Here is a 23,881-nt window from a genome sequence, read left to right as displayed (position 1 = left end):
GTACAAAAAGCTCCCTTTGGTTCTAAAACGTAATCTCGGTGAACAACTTCCTAGCAGCACATAGTGTGAGACATCAGCCTCACGGTGTTGTTAACAAGCCGTACACGCAGAAAGAAAACTTGACCCCGACGTGATTTGAACACGCAACCTTCTGATCTGGAGTCAGACGCGCTACCGTTGCGCCACGAGGCCTCTCGCTGGGCAGTCGCCAAAGATGGCGCCACAGAGACGGACAGTTGCACGAAAGCCATCAGGAGACGGCGGCAGAAAGAGACGTCAAATTTGTTGTTCTCTACAGAGCAACGGTTTGACTTGGAAAGAAACAGTAGAGGTTTGCAAAGTCATAACAACGAACGTCGCCGCAAGAAAATATAGCGTTTGTTTTCCGAGAGCCGCCTTTGCAGCATAACGGTTAAGTCGTCAAGTGTTCAGTATTTTCCAAGAAGCTGCCTGACTGTTCTGTCACTAAGCCTGGGAACCGAGGCCTAGGTGAAAAACACCAAGATCAAAAGTCATTTGCACGGCCAACGTGGGGCTCGAGCACACGACGCTGAATCTTATCCTCTACCGACCCTGACATTAAGAGTCTCATGTTCTACTGACAGAGCATACCTTGCTGCACTTAAGAGCTGACAAAGCAGGGATGACCCACAAGGACACTCAAGCTCCCCGTCGGGGAATCGAACCCCGGTCTTCCGCGTGACAGGCGGAGATACTGTCCACTATACTAACGAGGACTGACTTGCAACTGCGGAAATGTTTTTGTCCCGAACTGCAACCGATATCTCATAGCATTCTCTTTGGAAAAGATTAGTTTTTTGATATTGGATGTGTGCAGGAGGAAGGCTGCAAGCTTGGCTAATTTAGAGTGTTGTGCAGACTTTCTGAATCCTCCTTTGGACCTCGGTGGAATTGTCAACACATCATCACACTTTAATTTGTTGGTTAAAAGAAATTCACTAGAGGAAGAAGGACGCCGTACTCTATCCATTTGCATTTTTCATTTGGCAGATGCTTTTATCCAAAGTAGGAGAGCATATGAACCATGTGTCAACACGCTAAACAGTACCATTGTTCTGATTCAAGCTAGAGTTGTCGGAGATTGAAGATTTGTATTTTATTTCTTGGAAGATCTAGATGCTAGTACCTGTGGTCGGTAGGATGCTAGCTTCAGGAGCATCTCTTCAGACTTGGCTTTTGCAGTAATTTGTTGATGGAAGAGAAATTTGTCTCTTTGGCCCCTCCCAGAGTGAATTATCAGGTAAGAGCCTCGACCAAATATTAGCCCCTTGAACATTGCGGTGCTACATAGGAAGCACACTGGGTCTAGAGCTGATGGGTGCAGCTCGAGTTTCTCTTGATCTACGCATAAATGTTCTGCCTTTTACGAAAGATTTCCGCAGAATGAAACCACCGTGAGTTTAATGTAATTTTGGACGGCTCTGCTCACAGCAGGCCTTCGTTATTGTGCCAAGAACCAGAGCGTTTAAGAATCTGCCTCTGTCGGATTGCTTCTGCACATCGTTGTCTCCTAGCTGTTTTGGGACTCTTGGTTTCACCACGTTTGTTGCAAGTTTATTGTCAGCACCTGCTCAGATAGGTAGAAAATCTTCTGCGATGCACTTCAAATGTGTGATTGTTATTTCGCTTCCTCTGTGCTGGGAAACAGTTGAAGTGCACGTCGGCTCCAGGTCGGAAGAAGACAGCTAAGGCGTCCCATATGGTCTAGCGGTTAGGATTCCTGGTTTTCACCCAGGCGGCCCGGGCTCAACTCCCGGTACGGGAATTACCATTTTCTCAATTGGTTATTTTCTAATGAAAAAGCTGCTGTTTAGCGGTGAGGCTCTGACGAGTCAGCTGTGTAGGAGATCAAACAAATAGTCACTTATCTCGTATATCAGCCTTTCTTGGCACCTTCTACATTTTAACTCCTTTGCACAATCCAAACTCAAGTGAGCAAACAGTATTTAACCTTGTATTATATGGTGCGTCCTGAGGTCTCAGGCAACAAGTGCTGGACACAAAGTGCTGCGTTCTGGGTGCCGACAACTGAAAAGTACAGAAGGTACATCTGGGACAATTTTTACGAGATGTCTTTACACTATCTTGACGTTTTTAACCACACCTCTACATGGAGAAAATCTTAAACATCCAAAAGAGCTAAAGTGGGCAGTCATGTGGGTACAAAAAGCTCCCTTTGGTTCTAAAATGTAATCTCGGTGAACAACTTCCTAGCAGCACTTAGTGTGAGACATCAGCCTCACGGTGTTGTTAACAAGCCGTACACGCAGAAAGAAATCTTGACCCCGACGTGATTTGAACACGCAACCTTATGATCTGGAGTCAGACGCGCTACCGTTGCGCCACGAGGCCTCTCGCTGGGCAGTCGCCAACGATGGCGCCACAGAGACGGACAGTTGCACGAAAGCCATCAGGAGACGGCGGCAGAAAGAGACGTCAAATTTGTTGTTCTCTACAGAGCAACGGTTTGACTTGGAAAGAAACAGCAGAGGTTTACAAAGTCATAACAACGAACGTCGCCGCAAGAAAATATAGCGTTTGTTTTCCGAGAGCCGCCTTTGCAGCATAACGGTTAAGTCGTCAAGTGTTCAGTATTTTCCAAGAAGCTGCCTGACTGTTCTGTCACTAAGCCTGGGAACCGAGGCCTAGGTGAAAAACACCAAGATCAAAAGTCATTTGCACGGCCAACGTGGGGCTCGAGCACACGACGCTGAATCTTATCCTCTACCGACCCTGACATTAAGAGTCTCATGTTCTACTGACAGAGCATGCCTGGCATACCTTGCTGCACATAAGAGCTGACAAAGCAGGGATGACCCACAAGGACACTCAAGCTCCCCGTCGGGGAATCGAACCCCGGTCTTCCGCGTGACAGGCGGAGATACTGTCCACTATACTAACGAGGACTGGCTTGCAACTGCGGAAATGTTTTTGTGCCGAACTGCAACCGATATCTCATAGCATTCTCTTTGGAAAAGATTAGTTTTTTGATATTGGATGTGTGCAGGAGGAAGGCTGCAAGCTTGGCTAATTTAGAGTGTTGTGCAGTCTTTCTGAATCCTCCTTTGGACCTCGGTGGAATTGTCAACACATCATCACACTTTAATTTGTTGGTTAAAAGAAATTCACTAGAGAAAGAAGGACGCCGTACTCTATCCATTTGCATTTTTCATTTGGCAGATGCTTTTATCCAAAGTAGGAGAGCATATGAACCATGTGTCAACACGCTAAACAGTACCATTGTTCTGATTCAAGCTAGAGTTGTTGGAGATTGAAGATTTGTATTTTATTTCTTGGAAGATCCAGATCCTAGTACCTGTGGTCGGTAGGATGCTAGCTTCAGGAACATCTCTTCAGACTTGGCTTTTGCAGTAATTTGTTGATTGAAGAAAACTTTGTCTCTTTGGCCCCTCCCAGAGTGAATTATCAGGTAGGAGCCTCGACCAAATATTAGCCCCTTGAACATTGCGGTGCGACATAGGAAGCACACTGGGCCGAGAGCTGGTGGGTGCAGCTCGAGTTTCTCTTGATCTACGCATAAATCTTCTGCCTTTTACGAAAGATTTCCGCAGAATGAAACCACCGTGAGTTTAATGTAATTTTGGACGGCTCCGCTCACAGCAGGCCTTCGTTATTGTGCCAAGAACCAGAGCGTTTAAGAATCTGCCTCTGTCGGATTGCTTCTGCACATCGTTGTCTCCTAGCTGTTTTGGGACTCTTGGTTTCACCACGTTTGTTGCAAGTTTATTGTCAGCACCTGCTCAGATAGGTAGAAAATCTTCTGCGATGCACTTCAAATGTGTGATTGTTATTTCGCTTCCTCTGTGCTGGGAAACAGTTGAAGTGCACGTCGGCTCCAGGTTGGAAGAAGACAGCTAAGGCGTCCCATATGGTTTAGCGGTTAGGAATCCTGGTTTTCACCCAGGCGGCCCGGGTTCAACTCCCGGTACGGGAATTACCATTTTCTCAATTGGTTATTTTCTAATGAAAAAGCTGCTGTTTAGCGGTGAGGCTCTGACGAGTCAGCTGTGTAGGAGATCAAACAAATAGTCACTTATCTCGTATATCAGCCTTTCTTGGCACCTTCTACATTTTAACTCCTTTGCACAATCCAAACTCAAGTGAGCAAACAGTATTTAACCTTGTATTATATGGTGCGTCCTGAGGTCTCAGGCAACAAGTGCTGGACACAAAGTGCTGCGTTCTGGGTGCCGACAACTGAAAAGTACAGAAGGTACATCTGGGACAATTTTTACGAGATGTCTTTACACTATCTTGACGTTTTTAACCACACCTCTACATGGAGAAAATCTTAAACATCCAAAAGAGCTAAAGTGGGCAGTCATGTGGGTACAAAAAGCTCCCTTTGGTTCTAAAACGTAATCTCGGTGAACAACTTCCTAGCAGCACTTAGTGTGAGACATCAGCCTCACGGTGTTGTTAACAAGCCGTACACGCAGAAAGAAATCTTGACCCCGACGTGATTTGAACACGAAACCTTCTGATCTGGAGTCAGACGCGCTACCGTTGCGCCACGAGGCCTCTCGCTGGGCAGTCGCCAAAGATGGCGCCACAGAGACGGACAGTTGCACGAAAGCCATCAGGAGACGGCGGCAGAAAGAGACGTCAAATTTGTTGTTCTCTACAGAGCAACGGTTTGACTTGGAAAGAAACAGCAGAGGTTTGCAAAGTCATAACAACGAACGTCGCCGCAAGAAAATATAGCGTTTGTTTTCCGAGAGCCGCCTTTGCAGCATAACGGTTAAGTCGTCAAGTGTTCAGTATTTTCCAAGAAGCTGCCTGACTGTTCTGTCACTGAGCCTGGGAACCGAGGCCTAGGTGAAAAACACCAAGATCAAAAGTCATTTGCACGGCCAACGTGGGGCTCGAGCACAAGACGCTGAATCTTATCCTCTACCGACCCTGACATTAAGAGTCTCATGTTCTACTGACAGAGCATACCTTGCTGCACATAAGAGCTGACAAAGCAGGGATGACCCACAAGGACACTCAAGCTCCCCGTCGGGGGATCGAACCCCGGTCTTCCGCGTGACAGGCGGAGATACTGTCCACTATACTAACGAGGACTGGCTTGCAACTGCGGAAATGTTTTTGTGCCGAACTGCAACCGATATCTCATAGCATTCTCTTTGGAAAAGATTAGTTTTTTGATATTGGATGTGTGCAGGAGGAAGGCTGCAAGCTTGGCTAATTTAGAGTGTTGTGCAGACTTTCTGAATCCTCCTTTGGACCTCGGTGGAATTGTCCACACATCATCACACTTTAATTTGTTGGTTAAAAGAAATTCACTAGAGGAAGAAGGACGGCGAACTCTATCCATTTGCATTTTTCATTTGGCAGATGCTTTTATCCAAAGTAGGAGAGCATATGAACCATGTGTCAACACGCTAAACAGTACCATTGTTCTGATTCAAGCTAGAGTTGTCGGAGATTGAAGATTTGTATTTTATTTCTTGGAAGATCCAGATGCTAGTACCTGTGGTCGGTAGGATGCTAGCTTCAGGAGCATCTCTTCAGACTTGGCTTTTGCAGTAATTTGTTGATGGAAGAGAAATTTGTCTCTTTGGCCCCTCGCAGAGTGAATTATCAGGTAAGAGCCTCGACCAAATATTAGCCCCTTGAACATTGCGGTGCTACATAGGAAGCACACTGGGTCTAGAGCTGATGGGTGCAGCTCGAGTTTCTCTTGATCTACGCATAAATGTTCTGCCTTTTACGAAAGATTTCCGCAGAATGAAACCACCGTGAGTTTAATGTAATTTTGGACGGCTCCGCTCACAGCAGGCCTTCGTTATTGTGCCAAGAACCAGAGCGTTTAAGAATCTGCCTCTGTCGGATTGCTTCTGCACATCGTTGTCTCCTAGCTGTTTTGGGACTCTTGGTTTCACCACGTTTGTTGCAAGTTTATTGTCAGCACCTGCTCAGATAGGTAGAAAATCTTCTGCGATGCACTTCAAATGTGTGATTGTTATTTCGCTTCCTCTGTGCTGGGAAACAGTTGAAGTGCACGTCGGCTCCAGGTCGGAAGAAGACAGCTAAGGCGTCCCATATGGTCTAGCGGTTAGGATTCCTGGTTTTCACCCAGGCAGCCCGGGTTCAACTCCCGGTATGGGAATTACCATTTTCTCAATTGGTTATTTTCAAATGAAAAAGCTGCTGTTTCACGGTGAGGCTCTGACGAGTCAGCTGTGTAGGAGGTCAAACAAATAGTCACTTATCTCGTATATCAGCCTTTCTTGGCACCTTCTACATTTTAACTCCTTTGCACAATCCAAATTCAAGTGAGCAAACAGTATTTACGTTGTATTATATGGTGCGTCCTGAGGTCTCAGGCAACAAGTGCTGGACACAAAGTGCTGCGTTCTGGGTGCCGACAACTGAAAAGTACAGAAGGTACATCTGGGACAATTTTTACGAGATGTCTTTACAATATCTTGACGTTTTTAACCACACCTCTACATGGAGAAAACCTTAAACATCCAAAAGATCTAAAGTGGGCAGTCGTGTGGGTACAAAAAGCTTCCTTTGGTTCTAAAACATAATCTCGGTGAACGACTTCCTAGCAGCTTCACAACACTGTTTGTACTGCATTTGTGAAAAACCATCTGGTTTTCATCTTTTTCATTCCAATGTAAATTTTAACACTTTAAAAAAAACTGCCATTTTTGTCTCGCAGGTCATCATGCAGAAAAGGGTCATTTTTTTTCCTGGAAGGGTAAAGGTTGCGTTCCGTAAGGGACCGCTGGGATATCTTCTGCAGGATCCAACTGACCAGGCGAGAACAATAAAATACAACCTATCTTTGCAGGACAAGTCGGCACCAATTAAGCTGGAGCTTGTGAGACAAAATGCTCTGAATGTGGTCCGTCAAAGAGGAGGTGATGCCTCAGACCAAAAAGAAGTTTTTGGTGAGTACATCCTGCAGTTTGGGAAATACAAGGGGAAGTCCTTCCGGTGGCTCCTTGAAAATGATGTGGGGTACACCATCTATCTGATGAAGAACCTTCAGCAAGAAGAGGCTGCAGGAGTCACAATGACCGAGGGGCACAGCAAGAGCAGCCTGGTCTCTTTTATGCAGTACGCCCACAGCTTTGAGGAGATTCTGTCTCTTTTACATTACACGTCCAAAACTCCAGCTGCAACAGCGGCATCACCAGGCGACGATCAGCTGGTTGGTTTCGGAGCTCGTGCCAAGAGTACATGGAAGGAGATTTGGGACGGCAGAGCTGATGGTTACGCGTCCTTTGTAATGGGGGCTAAGTGTGTCCGAGGGACACGGATGCATAAACTGCAACAATACCTGCTGAAGCAGCAGCAGTCTGCCCGTCCGCATGTTCCTGCCACATCTGAGCCCACAGGTCAGTTGTTATTTCCCCTCATTTGGCCTTCAGAAGAGAATCTTTACATTTATGTCAATAAGTATAAACATACTTTGTGCTTTACAAAGAATAAGGTAAAGTATGAAGTTACATTTGAAAAATTCCAAGTGCAGCGTAAAAGCAACCTTTAACTCTTGTTTGTCAACCATACAGAGATGGATGAAGACGCTGAGCTGGAGACTGCAATGCTGAACATCACCCCCTCTAAGCTACTGGTGCAGTGTGAGTGTTTTTTTTCTTAAATGACATCTTGTATTAAATAAGTTGATATATTTAATAAATGTTCCCTAATTTTTACATTTGTTAGCGCCAGCATCATCTGCGTGCTCAGCTGCTGAAGTGAAACACTCCACAGAAACAACGACAGGTTTTTATTCACTTTAGTGTCAGCACTTTTGTGTTGATGAATTATGAAATTAAATGTTCTCCAAAACTGAATATGAATTTTTTTTGTCTAAATGTGTCAGTGTGTTGGCCGTGTGTCACTAACAAATCTGTGTGCTGTTGGCATTATACTAACTGTTCAAGGGGCTATGAATTGATTCCCCCACCACGATGAACTGATAAACCCCCATTCTGGGTAAGTGCTCACTTTGACTGTAAACTTATAAATATTTCAGTTTATTAATACATGAAGACGTGCATGTTCTTGTAATTACATTGTTTACATTCCCTGTTTAGTTTAAAATGTTTGTGACATTATTTGAGAAGGCTTAATGCATCATTTCATTCATTCTATTAAAGTAAGCAGATCTCTTAAGACTATTGATATTATTAACAAGATGTTATGTCTTGCAGAACCATCTACTGTCCTTTTGAAACCACTGATGGTCACTAGAAAGGAACTGCGTCTGTCTCCTGTGGATGGTAAACACATTTTATTTCCGCCTCTCTGATCATATAATTGTCTTCTTTATAACTTTGAATTGAATTTTTTTCTGACTTCCTTTTTAAATCACCAGCTGTGCCAGCTCTGAAAACACCAGTGCCCCTTCCTAAAGAGCTGATGTTTCTTGTGCAGGAACCATCAGCTTCCACACAATCAAAAAAAGGTGTTTCAGCGACAGGTGTGTTCTAATGTCAAGTTTATGGATACATTGAATCATACATTATAAATGCATGTTTTTAAAACTATCACCTCTTTTACAATGTGTCTCTCTTCATCAGAGGGCAGTATCTCTCGAGCGTGCAGGACACTTTCTTTTGAGGAATCTAACAAAGATGGTAAGAATGGGTTGCATTAGATGTATATGGGTTGAATCATTTCTATGTTTGGAATTGTGAATTTATAGAGACCTCGTCACATGTCTAGAACGTTTTTTTTTTTGTTTAACTTTGTTTTCAACAGCTTTAATTATTTTATTTGTGCTTTCAGAACCATGTTCCTCTGCTCCTCCTCCTTCAGTGTGTGTTCCACCACCTGTTCGACCGACAGCGCAAAGTAAGAGAGTATTCTGTGGATATAAAAGTGATTAACATATTTAATATCTGTAACAATACTTTATTATTTTTTCTTATTTTCAAACACCCAGGCACACCAACCCTTCCTAGAGTTCCTGCTCCACAGCTTCCTGGATATGATAATGACACGCGTCAGTGGAAGTGTTCTCATCAACAGAGGATCTGGATGAAGACTGAGTTGGAATCCATGGGTCTGTGGCCAGGCTCTCCTCCTGTGAGCAACCCCATGAAGACCGTGTCACTGTGGCGTTTACCTCCTCAACCTGAGCTGATAGACACAGTCTCTGATCTGCCGTCAGCCAAATATTTTCAGCTTCATCCTTTTTTTATTTGGAAACCTGAAAATGACACCTTGATGGCTAGACTTAAGAGTAACTATGCTCTGCCATGCATTGCGGGGTGTAGCAAAGCACAGGTCACGTGTGCAGGAGTCGGTAGACCTCGTGTGATCATGGGCATCACAGGTCAGTACTACCTCTTCTCATCTCGGCTGTGCTGCAAAGTCTGCAAGAAAAGGTGGTATGCAGACAACCCACAGTGGCTGGAAAAGCTCCCCAAAAGGTTTACAAATGTACTGCCAGCAATTATTACTTACAAGAAGGCCATCTGTAGATCTGTGATGGATGAGCTGCGGCGTACCGGAAAATCACCCTCAGACATGGCCAGGCAGGTGATTGAAATGATGCACCTGAAATTTGAACGTGCCGACTTTGCCTACCTCCTCAGTTGCCAGAGTGTCCTGGATTCTGAGGCTGGAAAGTATGGACAGAAAACCATCACAGGATTCCTAAGAAATGAGACCAAGCCTGCTCCCTTTGGCGAGTATGATGATCCTGATGGATGGAATGGAATCTCTGTGTCTGCAGACTACCTCACTGACTGCCTCCTTTATGAGTACCAGCGACAACAGGTAGCTATTAGAAAGCTACTGCAGGGCACCTTTGGGCAGGCTTTACGTTCTGACCACACCCGGAAAGTGGCAAGGAAAGTTACATTTACCTCTGGCACAATGTCATCTTACGACACCATGAACGAAAACTGGATGATCCTTTCGTGGGTGATGGTGCAGTCTGAGACGGAAAAGTCATTGGAACCCATGTATCAGGGCCTAGCAAACCGGTACAACATTGCAGGAGTGGAAAAGGCAAGGTACCATTGGGTGGACAGGTGAGTCATTTGAATCATGCAATCGTTTGCCTGCATTTCCTCACAATTCACCATCTGTGCACGTTCTTTTCACTCATAAACTGTTGTTTAGACCTATTAATACTGTAGTTTTAATATGTAATTATACTACAATTAAATTTAATTATACTATAATTAAAAATATATATATTTCTGTTTCAGGGATTGCTGTGCAGCGTTCAGGGTGCCGGATCTGCAGGCTGGAGAACATCTCAACTGGAATGCCTGGAGAACTGCTGATGCTGATATTGCCGAGGCCACTTCTGGTGAACTGCAAAATGCATGCGCATCAAGATCTCGCTTCAATCAGCACATCAATGTCAAGCTCGACCTGTTTCATTGCATGAGGCGCTTTCACCGGGAGTGTGTTTCCGAGCATCATGCTTTATACAGCTCCTTCACCCAGTTCCTGTCTGCTGCTTTCTGTGTGGTGGATCAAGAAGACCTGATGAAGCTCAAGAATGCCTATGCGTTTTGTGGTATTCAGCCAGCCAACCCCACCAAGCAGCACATTCGGGAGCACTGCAAAACAAAGATCCCTGGTTCTCAAGAACTTCTCAAAAGGATTGAGGGGGTCATGCAGCACTTCCATTTGGCAGCTGATCCAAATGGTGTTCACCTCTACAAACCCTCTATGTTGAAGACATGGCGCATTCAGCGTGTCCATATTTTGAGGGGTTGTCTGAGTGATCCTGAAGTAGCAGGTGAGATCCTGTATAGGCATGGTGGGAGACTGCATGCTTAATCACGTCCAGGGTGAGGGAGCTAAAGTTGATGTCTGGGTGCCAATAAGAGGCACATCACAGCAGGAGGGCTACCACTTCCACCAGGCTCAGTGGGTCACCGGCACACGTGTTTCCTCTGAGTTGTTTCAAGCCCAGGGGATGATGGGAGTGGCACGTTGGAACTTTCAGCGCCTGGTGGACCTGAAATCACCAGCAGGGTGTTCGGAATGCCCAAGTATGCTGCCCTTCTAGTGTCCAGCAAGGATTCTGGGGAGAGGTTTGGGCTAGACTATGTGGAGCCTGGATGTCGCCCTGTTGTGCTAGATTGGGAAAAGCACAAGAGCAAAACTGATCTGCCATTAGATCTTCCCGAGCAAAGCAGACCGTCCACTGCCAGGGCTGGATACCTTTCATCTGACCTTGATCCACATCCAGAGTCAGGTAACGCTTTTTTAAAAGAATATATAGGACGTTATCATACACTTAATGTCTTTAAAGTGACTCTATTAATGCTGTTTTGTTCCTCTAGGATCCATTACCACTTTGCCTGCCCCCTTGCTTTCCTCATGCCATGGTGCTGATGTGGATCTTCAGCCTAAGCCAGGTAAACATTTTACATATGTACAGTGTCATGCTTAAAATGCCCTTTTTCTTTACACATAAAACTAAATACTTGCTAAAAATACACCTTGATGAAAAAAGTATTTCTGCTGCTGCTGTTGTAGAATCTGCTGATACGCTGCCTGTGTCATTGTTTCACCGTGCCTGCACAGAGCCTCAGTCAGAGCCAGGTGAATATTCAAAAAATTAACAAATTAATTTAACAAATGGTATAAGAGCCAAAATATTGATTGCCTGATTTTCTGTGCTATAGGAACAACACATGTACCGCCTCTGCCTATGGTGTCCTCACCTGCAAGCGCTCGTACTGGACCTGTGAAGACTGGTGGAAGGGTGTTTGTGCTAGACCACAAACGGTGGACAACGGCAATGAACGAGGCAATTGACAACCTGCTTACTGAACATCATGGGAAGAAGGATATGCTCAAACTTGTGGATCAGGAGTATGCAGCAATGGTCCATAACTCCAGTACTGATCCCAACAGCATGCTCCATCCTACTACAAAACTGCACATAGCTCAGTATGTCAAGCACTTGGCCAAATTGCTAAACACCAGTTCTTCGTTAAATACTTCTCCTGAAAAACTACTTCAGACACAGCGACTGTGGCACTCTCTGACAGAGGGGAGCGAGACTACTAGTGTGCCAGTGGTTAAAATTAATCCTGCAGTTGTAAACCCACCAGCACTTGCTCTGACCACACCACTTTCACACGCAACCATTGAGAGGATCGTTGAGGGTATTATGGAGAAGCATCAACAGCAACAACAACAACAACAACAACAACCAGAAAAAAAAAAGAAACAGATGAAGACTTGTGCTGCCTGCAGACAGCCCAAGTCTCGCTATGAAAGTGATGGTTCCTCCATCCATTTTTTTACCAGCAAGTACCTGTTGGGTACTTCTACTGTTCCACCAAGGTTTTTAAGGCTTATAGTGATGAAGGGCTGACAAATCCCATAATGCCTTTTAAAGATTTTATGGAAACAGAGTTCTTCCAGAGGGAACTGGATGACACAAAAAAAAGGGTGGAAGAGAAGGGACAGCAAAAACGAAAAATTCCTGAATCTCCGCATGTAGGTCACCTGTGTCGGTTTTGTAAAATGGAACTCAAACAAGGTCCAAACAGTCCACACATACATACGGGCTTTCCTGGAATTGCTGGGAAATATGTTTATTGTCCTGCTAAAGTATATTCCATATACAGAGAGCAGGGTATGGAGAAAGAGATGACCTGGAAAGACTTTCAAAAGTCTACTTTTTACAATATGGAAAGACAGAGATGGGTTTCTGGAAAAAAGTAAATGAGAATTTTCCACGTGTAAATATCTTTTGCTTGTTTGTTTTGCCTTTTAAAATGTTGAGAAAACAATAAAAACTATCTAAAAAAGCACTTATCTTCTACTCATTTTTTATATTTATATACATACAAATAAATGGCAAATATTTTCAACTGATGTAAAATATATTTTATTTACAAATGTTTTAGCACTACAAAGGTAAGAGACATATGTATTGTAATCGGAGTTTAAATAAAAAAATACTCTTCATAAATGTGAATACATTCGGTGCTGTTAAAAATATTATTTTATGTACATTTGATCAAAAATCCTACAGGGTAATAACATATAGTGAAGAGAACAATAAAAAATTATTTCAACACTGACATTAAGAATATTTTGTTATGGACATCAACATTTACATTTCAGATAACCTTTTAATTGTTACGAATTAATGTTAATAAGAATAGAGTTTTCAAACATTTATTGTGGTTAAAGAAATGATAAATAAAACACCATCAATGAATATATTCTGTCAACATTTTCATTTAACCCAATTTCAATTTAAATCCTTTTAATACTTATACTTTGTCAATATTCCAACATTTTAAAAGGTTGCTTAAATGTAATAAAAAACTCATAAATGTTTGTAAAACAATGTTTCAGAGTTGCTTCGAGTGGGATTCGAACCTCTGTGCAAACGAACATAAAAAAAAGATGTGAAAAAATCTGATTGGCTGTGACATCACTCAAGGACCTGGGACAACAGGAGAAGAGCTTCAATCTGATTGGCTGTCAGTGGATACCACCTATCCACGACCGGCCGAGGGGCTCATGCCAGGGATTGTTACCGCCCCGATCTTTGACCTTTGTACTAAAACGTTTAAGCTGTCAGGCAAACACAAGTGAATTTCATCTGTTTACGTGCAGGAAAAGTGTTGTACTTGTGGAACGAGGAACCACATAGAAGGTGGAGGATCTTTGTAATGACAACGTAAGACAATGGTAGGATAACAACTAGGGTTCATTAAACCTCGAGTTAAAGTAGCATTTGCTGCTTTCACACTGACAACAGGCCAACGGTACACAATGAGCCAAAGGTCAATACAACCAAGGCAAAGCGGAAAATAAATATAACAAATTGCCCATTTCTGAAACGTTAATGTGATTGCACACACACACGTACTATAAAGAGAAGATTTGGGGAGAGAGATTTTTCATGCTTAGCCTTATTTTGACAATTACCCAACAGTAATTGAGGATAACCCTTTTCAAGAAACTACAAGAAAAGGGCAAGGAAACGAACCACCTCACATATCCACACTGGTTTATTGAAAATGCAAGTTACACAGCAAAAAAAAACTTGTGGAATCTTAAGTGACAACTTGATTGTCTCTGATCGTGAAATGTCCTGCATTACGTTGCTCTGGGTAAAAGCAATGCGCACACCATATGGGAGATTCTTGTCATTTGTGTCCAGGTGCCATAGCGAGGAGAGACAAGGGGCACTGAAGGCTTTTTGTGACTGAATATATGAACAGTATTAAACACGAAGACCTTTTTCTGCAAAGGTGAGCCTCGACAGGTAGCATAGGGAGGGCTAAGTCGCACAAAGGAAGCTCCAAAAGCCTCTAATATGGAGAATAAGGCCGTCATTCCCTCTACCTCTCGAATGCCAAGCGAGCGCTCTTTCATTTGAGCAAATTCCCGTGCATTATCGGAAAAAGACGCGCATTGCTTTGGCTCAATGAAACGGGGCACACGTGGGGAAAATGCTTTTCCAAAGCGCCTTGAAATCACAATCGCTGCACACCGCTCGGCTCGTTGGTCTAGAGGCATGTTTCTCGCTTTGGGTGCGAGAGGTCCCGGGTTCAAATCCCGGACGAGCCCTGCTTTAAGCGTTCATCGTATTGTGAGGACACTCAAGGTGTCACTATGGCAATCTCGATCATGAAAGCAGGAGACCCATGGCCTGTTAGCTCAGTTGGCTAGAGCGTGGTGCTAATAACGCCAAGGTCGCGGGTTTGATCCCCGTACTGGCCAAAGGCTTTTCTCTGGCATTCTGTTCCATAATTCAGGGCTTCAGCGCCAGGGGTCGTCCGCGGACTACGATTCGCAAGTCAAGAAATCTCCAAACGTGGCCGAAATAGCTCAGTTGGGAGAGCGTTAGACTGAAGATCTAAAGGTCCCTGGTTCGATCCCGGGTTTCGGCATGCGTCCCTCTGTCCAATGCTTTGCTCTAGTTATAGTGGAGCTCTTGCATTCACAAGACCGTGCGCTCTTTTCTTCGGAATCTGGCATGTCGAAAACAGCTTCACATTGGGTTTCATGGTGTAATGGTTAGCACTCTGGACTCTGAATCCAGCGATCCGAGTTCAAATCTTGGTGAGACCTCTCATTGAAAGTCTACACGTTTTCGAGGGGCTCATGCCAGGGTTTGTTACCGCCCCGATCTTTGACCTTTGTACTAAAACGTTTAAGCTGTCAGGCAAACACAAGTGAATTTCATCTGTTTACGTGCAGGAAAAGTGTTGTACTTGTGGAACGAGGAACCACATAGAAGGTGGAGGATCTTTGTAATGACAACGTAAGACAATGGTAGGATAACAACTAGGTTTCATTAAACCTCGAGTTAAAGTAGCATTTGCTGCTTTCACACTGACAACAGGCCATCGGTACACAATGAGCAAAAAGGTCAATACAACCAAGGCAAAGCGGAAAATAAATATAACAAATTGCCCATTTCTGAAACGTTAATGTGATTGCACACACACACGTACTATAAAGAGAAGATTTTGGGAGAGAGATTTTTCATGCTTAGCCTTATTTTGACAATTACCCAACAGTAATGGAGGATAACCCTTTTCAAGAAACTACAAGAAAAGGGCAAGGAAACGAACCACCTCACATATCCACACTGGTTTATTGAAAATGCAAGTTACACAGCAAAAAAAAACTTGTGGAATCTTAAGTGACAACTTGATTGTCTCTGATCGTGAAATGTCCTGCATTACGTTGCTCTGGGTAAAAGCAATGCGCACACCATATGGGAGATTCTTGTCATTTGTGTCCAGGTGCCATAGCGAGGAGAGACAAGGGGCACTGAAGGCTTTTTGTTACTGAATATATGCACAGTATTAAACACGAAGACCTTTTTCTGCAAAGGTGAGCCTCGACAGGTAGCATAGGGAGGGCTAAGTCGCACAAAGGAAGCTCCAAAAGCCTCTAATATGGAGAATAAGGCCGTCATTCCCTCTACCTCTCGAATGCCAAGCGAGCGCTCTTTCATTTGAGCAAATTCCCATTCATTATCGGAAAAAGACGCGCATTGCTTTGGCTCAATGAAACGGGGCACACGTGGGGAAAATGCTTTTCCAAAGCGCCTTGAAATCACAATCGCTGTACACCGCTCGGCTCGTTGGTCTAGGGGCATGATTCTCACTTTGGGTGCGAGAGGTCCCGGGTTCAAATCCCGGACGAGCCCTGCTTTAAGCGTTCATCGTATTGTGAGGACAGTCAAGGTGGCACTATGGCAATCCAGATCATGAAAGCAGGAGACCCATGGCCTGTTAGCTCAGTTGGCTAGAGCGTGGTGCTAATAACGCCAAGGTCGCGGGTTCGATCCCCGTACTGGCCAAAGGCTTTTCTCTGGCATTCTGTTCCATAATTCAGGGCTTCAGCGCCAGGGGTCGTCCGCGGACTACGATTCGCAAGTCAAGAAATCTACATTGTTGTATACCTAATTGCATCGACAACCCATCGAGCACTCCTGTACCGGTCAATTATGGTTATATCAACAACACGTGCCATCTGTTGCAGAGGTGCTCTTAAACATTTGTAAAATCATATGAAAGGCTATAAAGTATGTACACATTGATTTACATTAAGTGTTTACTACATTGTTATTTACCTAATTGCATCGAAAACCCATCGAGCACTCCTGTACCGGTCAATTTGAGTTATATCAACAACACGTGCAATCTGTTGCAGAGTCGCTCTTAAAGGAAAACGTGGTAGTCTATAAAGGCTTGATCTTCATCTCTCTCTCAAGCAGCCGTAGTCGGCAGGGTTTGAACCTGCGCGGGGAGACCCCAATGGATTTCATGCCTACGGCAAAGTGACTGAGTGACTAGATCTGCAGGGAGAAGATTGAAAGCTTTCGCTGAGGTCTCACGGTATTCCTTGAGCATGTGGTCGATGAAATCCCTGCTCAAAGCCAATGTGTAGACTCCAACGCACGAGCAAACTGTTTATTATATTTTTATCAACAGAGGGCGGGGCCAAAAGAGCTTACATGGTAAAGTTGACTTATAAAAGGGAAACTCATCGCCCGAACAAGGACTTGAACCCTGGACCCTCATATTAAAAGGCTGTTGCTCTACCGACTGAGCTATCCAGGCTCTTGAGTTCCAGCGACATGTTCTAGGTGTAGGCCCTCGGGTGAGGGGTGTTGAGTAGTGCAGGTTCATCACGCACACCTGAACCAGCTAATGTGGCTCTGGAGGTAAGAGGAAAACTACAGTCACCCACTGTCAGCGCCTAAATCCAGCGCCTTAGACCGCTAGTGTTGCAGTTTCCACCATTGTGTTTTACAGTAGGCCCGCTGCGACATTTCCCAGACAGTTAAGAGCTTACAGGGTTCTGTCGGCTTAGGGTTTAGTGCACCTTCAGATGGTCAGATGTGCTTTAAAAACTGCCCTGACAGCTCATCTTTGTTTTTTTATTTGGCCTTGCTTTCCTTAGAGGTCCCTGCCAAGAAAACATTTGTAAAATCACATAAACATTAGGAGTGTTATCATATACTGTGTGTCAAATAGTTTGATTGATTTATGTACACATATCAAATTTTCTGTCCACTGGTCACTCAAACTGGACTTTTATGGTATGACAGTCCTGATGACAGATATATTTTATGATTGTTTTGGGGGTATCATTTGACCCCTTCCCTTCCCTCAGCGTGTCTAACTTCCTAAACCCCCCTTCAGTACTTCCTTATCAAAAAGGTTTGTTTTCATCCTGTTTTGCTTTTACTACAGGATATTTGTGAATGATGTTTGTAAGATATTGAGATAGTATTAGTGTAATATGTGTGTTTTTCCTCTAAGAATGTTGTTTCCTTTGCTTTGTGGTTTTTATCATGCAAATGAATGAAATGAGGCTTGTTGTTTCAAATCTTCTGAAAGTGTGTGTGTCTCCCTACTTTCCCCCAAGCAATTAATTTGCCAGTCAATAAAAGTTTTTTTTTTTATGATCTGTCAGTCTTGTTTGACAGTTTATATCTTATAGCTGTGTAATTGTACCCCCTGTAGTTGTCTTCATCCTGCTGACCTGACACCCTGATGGTCAGGCAACGATTTATCTCTCATTAAAAGTGTGCGTAATACCGGGTATATGGTATCGCATGTTCGCTGATGGACGCGTGGTGACCCAGGATGATTCTTTGTATATATTATGTGGATTTGATTCTACGTTGGCAGCTATCGACAGTGAATGTGTTCAAATGGTGTATGCTGCGTGATCGCTACAACTCTGTGAGAGTTTAATTGTTTACACCGGAAGTGGATCTGGAGGCCGACGAGTTCTGACACCACCCACATGTGTTACAAACCATTAAAAAGCTACTGTAAAAAAGTTTATTATAGCCCTTCTAACCCCGGATCTTTAGGTGGTAAAAACAGGGAGTATTCAATGACACAGGGGTCTGTCTATCTGATTAACAAATTGAACAGTGATTATCCTCGGAGGATGCATACACTTTACATAAATCGGCTCCTCTAAATTACAAGCGAAACAGAGTAATTGTCTATATTTCTTCCGGCTTTGCTACTGATCGGACGCATTTACTAGCGCTCCGTGCTTTGCGCTTCTGCTTTTATGCTTTATCTTTTTTAAACACCAGCAGTTCAGTACAGTGCTCAGACAAAACAATTAGGCACTGAAACCTAAGACTGGGAAATACTTCAAAACTTTCGCTAAGCAACCAGGATTTCTTACTGCGTACAATTGAAACTCTTCAGAATAATTCCATTGCCCACACTCAAACTGGTGTGAAAATGCCATCTGTTGGATCAAAAACCACCTGTTGCTCAAACTGCCACAAACTTCTACAAAAGATTGCAGTTCTCGAAAACAAAGCTACTAAACACACAGCTGTTACTCGTCGTGGACCCCCTCAGCATGAAGCCGGTGAGTTCTGTGAACCCAGCACTTCTCATCAGATTATAGTTAGCTCAGACAAACCTGTACAGATGCAAACAAAGGTAGCTGAGGACACAAACCGTTGGCAGAAAAAGGGCGCAAGACCTAAAGCTTGAAATATCAGACTGTCAAGAGTTTCACAAATTGCCGCATTAGCTTCATCTACCCCAAATATGACTAAGACTCGAGTAGACAATGTTGGTACTCTGCCACCCCCTGTACATCTTGAAAATAGATTTGAGGCACTAATGAATATGGGTGAAGAATCCCCAAACGTGGTAAGGCAAAAATCAAAAGTGGACACTGCAGTTGGCAGAAGCTCTGTGTCAAACAGGCACCGGCACTCTGCTCAACAAGCACCCGAGCCAAATACTCTCATAGTGGGGGACTCAATTATCAGAAACCTTCGTAGCAGGGCACGTACATACGTACATACTATTTCCCTCAAGCAATGATTGCTGATGTAAGCAAGGAACTCTCAAACATCCTGAAACAACATAAGTCTGTAAATCGGATTGTCATACATGTGGGGAAAAATGATACTCGAAAAGAGCAGTCAGAGCTCCTAAAAAGGGATTTTAATGAACTCTTTGAATTGCTTGGAAAGCTAAAGGACAGGCATTCATCAGTGGACCTCTCCCAGCTCGGGGAACAAATATGTTCACTCGGCTACTCAGTCTGAACATATGGCTGCAAAAAACCTGCAACATGAGAGGACTAAACTTCATTGACAACTTTAATCTCTTTTAGAGTCAAAGACAACTTTTTAGAACAGATGGCCTCCACCCAAACAAACTTGGTTCAAGAGTGCTAAAGGACAATATCCTCTTCTCCCTCTTTCACCCATCAGTAGAGTGTACCACTCCACTCCTAAATGGCACAAATACACCTGGCCATAGTGACCCACCTCAGCAGTTGGATGGACATTGGGATAACACCACTCAAGCTGTACCCTGCCCAGTGACATCACATCAGTTGGACGATGACGAGGACTCGACACCCAATGACGTTTCTGTGGATATCAACCAGGAGAGCCAAAACAACATACTTCAGTCTTCAGAAACACCAGACTCGCAGCCCCTCTCACTACACACTCTCACCCTCTCTACTACATCATCTCTTTTGAGCTTCTCATAGAAAATGGAGGAACTCGTTTTTTCCTGGAACAAAACTATCCCACTCTATTATCGCAAGTCCTCACGTTTCAACTAAAAAGCGACGGGCCCCACAACCACCAAAGCCTCTGGGTCAACCTGGCCAACCTGTTCCATTCAATTCAATTCAAGTTTATTTATATAGCGCTTTTCACAATGTGTATTGTTTCAAAGCAGCTTAACAGGTACAAACAGGAAAAACAGAAAAGTTAAAACACAGCACAGTGCATGGTATTTATACAACGAGTAAGATCATTCTAATAAATGATATCTAATTTCTAAATAAATAAATCAATGAATGCAGTCTCCCGGTGAGCAGGCCAACACTGCCCTGCTGTGGCGAGGAACCCAAACTCCAATGATTGATTAATGGAGAAAAAAAACTTGGGAGAAACCAGGCTCAACCGGGAGGGCCAGATTCCCTATGACGTGTCATAGCTGCACTCAGACTGTTGACATGTGGTTAAGGTTTAGCATTTAATACCAAATATTGTAACTTCAGCATTAATAAGACAAATAGTCCGTCTTTGCTCTTGGTTGGGGATGTAGTGGTATGAGCTGGGATGGTCCGATGCTCATATTTCTCTTGGCAGATGGTGGAATTGCCTTAGATGGAGCTGAGATGGTCAGTCAGTCTGCAGCTGTATCTGGCGTAATCTCAAATTGGGGATGGGCATCTGTCGGTCGTCTGGACATGGTGGAACTTCTTCCTACCTCGGGATGGGCATCCCGAGGCAGAGGCGGAAAGAGAATAAAGAGAATAATTAGCGTAGCTGCTATTCATTAACTATGCATTAAGTGAAAGATGGCTGAAAAGATGTGTCTTTAATCTAGATTTATTGTATCAGGAAGGCTATTCCAGAGTTTAGGTGCTACGTATGAGAAAGCTCGTCCCCCTTTGGTGGATTTTGTTATTCTAGGTGTTGTCAAAAGTCCTAAATTTTGAGATCTTAGAGAGCGTGATGTGTTGTAACGTGATAAAAGCTCGGTTAAGTAAGTATGTGCTAAACCGTTCAGGGCTTTGTAAGTAATTAAAAGAATTTTAAAATCAATACGATACTTAATGGGTAGCCAGTGAAGCGATGATAAAACTGGGGTTATGTGATCGTATTTTCTTGACCTAGTAAGAACTCTGGCAGCTGCATTCTGAACTAACTGTAGTTTGTTTATCGATGATACAGGACAACCACTAAGTAGAGCATTACAATAGTCAAGCCGTGAGGTCACAAATGCATGAATAAGCTTTTCTGCGTCTGCAACACATAAACTATTTCGTAATTTGGCAACATTTCTAAGGTGAAAGAAGGCTGTTTTTGTGATATGTGAGATGTGATTTTTAAATGACAGGTTGCCGTCTAATATAACACCTAGGTCTTTAACTGTATTTGTTGGAGTAACAGTGCAGCTTTCAATTTGCAGGCTGTAATCGGAGATATTCTGTTTACTTGATTTTGGTGCTATAAGTAATATTTCTGTTTTGCTAGAGTTTAAAAGGAGGAAATTACTAGTCATCCAATGTTTTATGTCCTCGATGCACTCTGCCAGTTTGGATAGCTTAAAGGAATCATCTGGTCTTGATGAGATATATAGCTGAGTATCATCTGCATAACAGTGGAAGCTAATTCCATGTTTTCTAATAATGTTGCCGAGGGGCAGCATGTATATGGTAAAAGCAAGGGTCCTAAAACCGATCCCTGAGGTAATCCATAATTTACTTGCGTAAGATTTGACGATTTCCCATTTAAATGGACGTATTGGTATCTGTCTGTTAAGTAAGATCTGAACCATTGCAGTGCCTGTCCCTAAATACCGATAAAATTGTGTAAACAATCTAGTAGTATTTTATGGTCTACAGTATGGAAAGCAGCACTAAGGTCAAGCAGGACTAATAGTGGGATGTTACCTTTATCTGAAGCAATAAGGAGGTCATTTGTAATTCTAACGAACAAGTACCGGTTTGATTTGAAATCGGTCTATAGCTTCCAAGTTCATTTGGGTCTAAGTTTGTTTTTTTGATAAGAGGCTTAATTACAGCCAGCTTAAAGGGCCCTGGGACATGTCCTAGATTAATTGACGAGTTGATTATGTTACAAATGGGCTCAATTACAGCAGGTAGTAACTCTTTTAATAAAGTAGTCGGAATGGGGTCTAATAAGCATGTCGTCGGTTTGGATGTAGTACTAATTTTAATAAAATCTTCCTGATTTATAGGAGAAAAACACTCTAGCTTTTCTTTTTGGGTGACGGTTGAAACTAATTCTTCCGACACACTTGGAGGTTTGGTTTTAGCTATGTTGTCTCGTATTATTTCGATTTTCTCGGTAAAAAACTTCATGAATTCATTGCTACCAAGGTGCTGCGGAATACCCAGGTCAGGTGGAGTCTGTTTGTTTGTTAGTTTAGCAATTGTACTAACTAAAAACCTTGGATTGTTTTTGTTATTTTCTATGAGGTTACGGAAATGCTCAGCTTTTGCTGCTTTTAGAGCCTTTTTGGAACAGCTTGCACTCTCTTTCCATGCAATTTTAAAAACCTCTAATTGGGTTTGTTTCCATTTTCGCTCCAGTTTACGCGTTTCTCTTTTTAGGGCGCGAGTGGTGTTATTATACCATGGTACTATGATCTTTTCATTAATCCTTTTTGACTTCATAGGTGCGACCGCTTCTAATGCATAAGAGAAAATAGTGCCCATGTTGCTGGTCATGTCATCGAGTGATTCTATATTAGTTGGAAAGGTTATTAGAGGAGTCAGATCTGGCAAGTTCATTATGAAACTATCTTTAGTAGTTGAGGTGATTGTTCTACCCTGTCGATATGGAGATATACAACTGATTTCTGCAGTGCGCAGTGTACATGTTATAAGATGGTGATCGGAAACATCGTCGCTTTGAGGTATAACATCGATATTGGTTAGATCGGCTCTGTGAGATATAATCAAGTCTAGGGTATGATTAAGACAATGAGTAGGTCCATTGATGTATTGTGTTACACCACAAGAGTCTAGTAGTTCTTTAAACGCCACAGCTAATGGATCGTTAGCACTATCTACGTGGATATTAAAATCTCCAACAATCAGTACTTTATCGACGTTAACCTATAGATCCGATAAGAAGTCTGCAAACTCTATCAGAAAATTAGTGTAAGGCCCAGGGGGTCTATACACAGTAACCAATGTAAGAGAGACCAATGATTTTTTACTTTTGTTTGGAACTGTTATGTTCAACGCAAGCATTTCAAATGATTTAAATGTATGCATTGTTCTCCGAGTAACGGTAAGAAAGTCTCTAAAGATTGTTGCGACACCACCACCTCGACCAACCGGACGTGGTTCATGAATATAACCGTAGCTTGGTGGAGTAGACTCATTAAGACCGAAGTAATCATTTGGCTTAAGCCAGGTTTCAGTAAGTCATAGTATATCAAAACTGTTGTCTGTGATCATTTCATTTACAATAACTGCCTTTGGATTTAGTGATCTAATATTAAGTAGCCCAAACTTTAGGCGTTGGTTTTGCTCATTAAGTATATTGTCTTTTGGTTTAATCATGATAAGATTTTTTTTCATACTTTTAAATAAATTATTATTTGGTTTTATTATTCGGGGGACAGACACAGTCTCTATGTATTTGAAAGCAGTAACATTCTTAACTGTAACATTCTTAACAGTTGGGTGAGAAGAACACAGACTATAGTTAAAATTTGTACTTACTAGTCAAATGGTGTGTAGCGTCTTTGAGATGTAGTCAGACAGAATTTCCGCTCCAATGCTGCTGGGGTTCAGCCCGTCGGGGCGGAAGAGCCTTGGTCGCTCCCAGAACAGATAAAAATTATTTACA

At 43.1% G+C, this 23,881-nt stretch overlaps 2 protein-coding genes and 17 non-coding genes across 19 annotated transcripts in view; 13 read left to right on the top strand and 6 right to left on the bottom strand.

Moving 5' to 3' along the window:
- The window catches only part of LOC130420409 (uncharacterized), a 32,763-nt gene extending 24,762 nt beyond the window's left edge, over positions 1-8,001 (top strand). The window contains exons 4-7 of the mRNA XM_056747692.1: positions 6,719-7,400; positions 7,575-7,643; positions 7,729-7,788; positions 7,889-8,001. Coding sequence (XP_056603670.1) covers positions 6,719-7,400; positions 7,575-7,643; positions 7,729-7,788; positions 7,889-7,980 — 903 coding nt within the window. The 3' untranslated portion in view covers positions 7,981-8,001. The remainder of the gene's footprint in view (positions 1-6,718; positions 7,401-7,574; positions 7,644-7,728; positions 7,789-7,888) is intronic.
- On the bottom strand, positions 121-192 carry trnaw-cca (transfer RNA tryptophan (anticodon CCA)). The gene has a single exon. It is a non-coding gene; the product is annotated as a tRNA-Trp (tRNA).
- trnad-guc (transfer RNA aspartic acid (anticodon GUC)) lies at positions 666-737 on the bottom strand. Its single transcript has one exon. It is a non-coding gene; the product is annotated as a tRNA-Asp (tRNA).
- On the top strand, positions 1,343-1,459 carry LOC130421555 (U5 spliceosomal RNA). The gene has a single exon (XR_008906869.1). It is a non-coding gene; the product is annotated as a U5 spliceosomal RNA (small nuclear RNA).
- Positions 1,715-1,786, top strand: trnae-uuc (transfer RNA glutamic acid (anticodon UUC)). The gene has a single exon. It is a non-coding gene; the product is annotated as a tRNA-Glu (tRNA).
- trnaw-cca (transfer RNA tryptophan (anticodon CCA)) lies at positions 2,302-2,373 on the bottom strand. The gene has a single exon. It is a non-coding gene; the product is annotated as a tRNA-Trp (tRNA).
- On the bottom strand, positions 2,856-2,927 carry trnad-guc (transfer RNA aspartic acid (anticodon GUC)). The gene has a single exon. It is a non-coding gene; the product is annotated as a tRNA-Asp (tRNA).
- Positions 3,533-3,649, top strand: LOC130421542 (U5 spliceosomal RNA). Its single transcript, XR_008906857.1, has one exon. It is a non-coding gene; the product is annotated as a U5 spliceosomal RNA (small nuclear RNA).
- On the top strand, positions 3,905-3,976 carry trnae-uuc (transfer RNA glutamic acid (anticodon UUC)). Its single transcript has one exon. It is a non-coding gene; the product is annotated as a tRNA-Glu (tRNA).
- trnaw-cca (transfer RNA tryptophan (anticodon CCA)) lies at positions 4,492-4,563 on the bottom strand. The gene has a single exon. It is a non-coding gene; the product is annotated as a tRNA-Trp (tRNA).
- Positions 5,037-5,108, bottom strand: trnad-guc (transfer RNA aspartic acid (anticodon GUC)). The gene has a single exon. It is a non-coding gene; the product is annotated as a tRNA-Asp (tRNA).
- On the top strand, positions 6,086-6,157 carry trnae-uuc (transfer RNA glutamic acid (anticodon UUC)). The gene has a single exon. It is a non-coding gene; the product is annotated as a tRNA-Glu (tRNA).
- A 3,366-nt stretch (positions 8,002-11,367) lies between the features above and the next one.
- On the top strand, positions 11,368-12,870 carry LOC130420535 (uncharacterized). Its single transcript, XM_056747859.1, has 3 exons — positions 11,368-11,396; positions 11,518-11,583; positions 11,667-12,870. The coding sequence occupies exon 3, from the start codon at positions 11,693-11,695 to the stop codon at positions 12,362-12,364; it is 672 nt and encodes a 223-aa protein (XP_056603837.1). The 5' UTR covers positions 11,368-11,396; positions 11,518-11,583; positions 11,667-11,692; the 3' UTR covers positions 12,365-12,870.
- Positions 12,871-14,511: 1,641 nt separating this feature from the next.
- trnap-ugg (transfer RNA proline (anticodon UGG)) lies at positions 14,512-14,583 on the top strand. The gene has a single exon. It is a non-coding gene; the product is annotated as a tRNA-Pro (tRNA).
- A 79-nt stretch (positions 14,584-14,662) lies between these two features.
- On the top strand, positions 14,663-14,736 carry trnai-aau (transfer RNA isoleucine (anticodon AAU)). Its single transcript has one exon. It is a non-coding gene; the product is annotated as a tRNA-Ile (tRNA).
- Positions 14,737-14,833: 97 nt separating this feature from the next.
- trnaf-gaa (transfer RNA phenylalanine (anticodon GAA)) lies at positions 14,834-14,906 on the top strand. Its single transcript has one exon. It is a non-coding gene; the product is annotated as a tRNA-Phe (tRNA).
- Positions 14,907-15,015: 109 nt separating this feature from the next.
- Positions 15,016-15,087, top strand: trnaq-cug (transfer RNA glutamine (anticodon CUG)). The gene has a single exon. It is a non-coding gene; the product is annotated as a tRNA-Gln (tRNA).
- A 1,018-nt stretch (positions 15,088-16,105) lies between these two features.
- On the top strand, positions 16,106-16,177 carry trnap-ugg (transfer RNA proline (anticodon UGG)). The gene has a single exon. It is a non-coding gene; the product is annotated as a tRNA-Pro (tRNA).
- Positions 16,178-16,256: 79 nt separating this feature from the next.
- On the top strand, positions 16,257-16,330 carry trnai-aau (transfer RNA isoleucine (anticodon AAU)). The gene has a single exon. It is a non-coding gene; the product is annotated as a tRNA-Ile (tRNA).
- Positions 16,331-23,881: the final 7,551 nt, after the last annotated feature.

The sequence above is a fragment of the Triplophysa dalaica genome, chromosome 5, assembly GCF_015846415.1.
Source record: "Triplophysa dalaica isolate WHDGS20190420 chromosome 5, ASM1584641v1, whole genome shotgun sequence".
Taxonomy (NCBI): domain Eukaryota; kingdom Metazoa; phylum Chordata; class Actinopteri; order Cypriniformes; family Nemacheilidae; genus Triplophysa; species Triplophysa dalaica.
The sequence above is the reverse complement of the archived record's forward strand: the minus strand, read 5'-3'. Positions and strand labels throughout refer to the sequence as shown.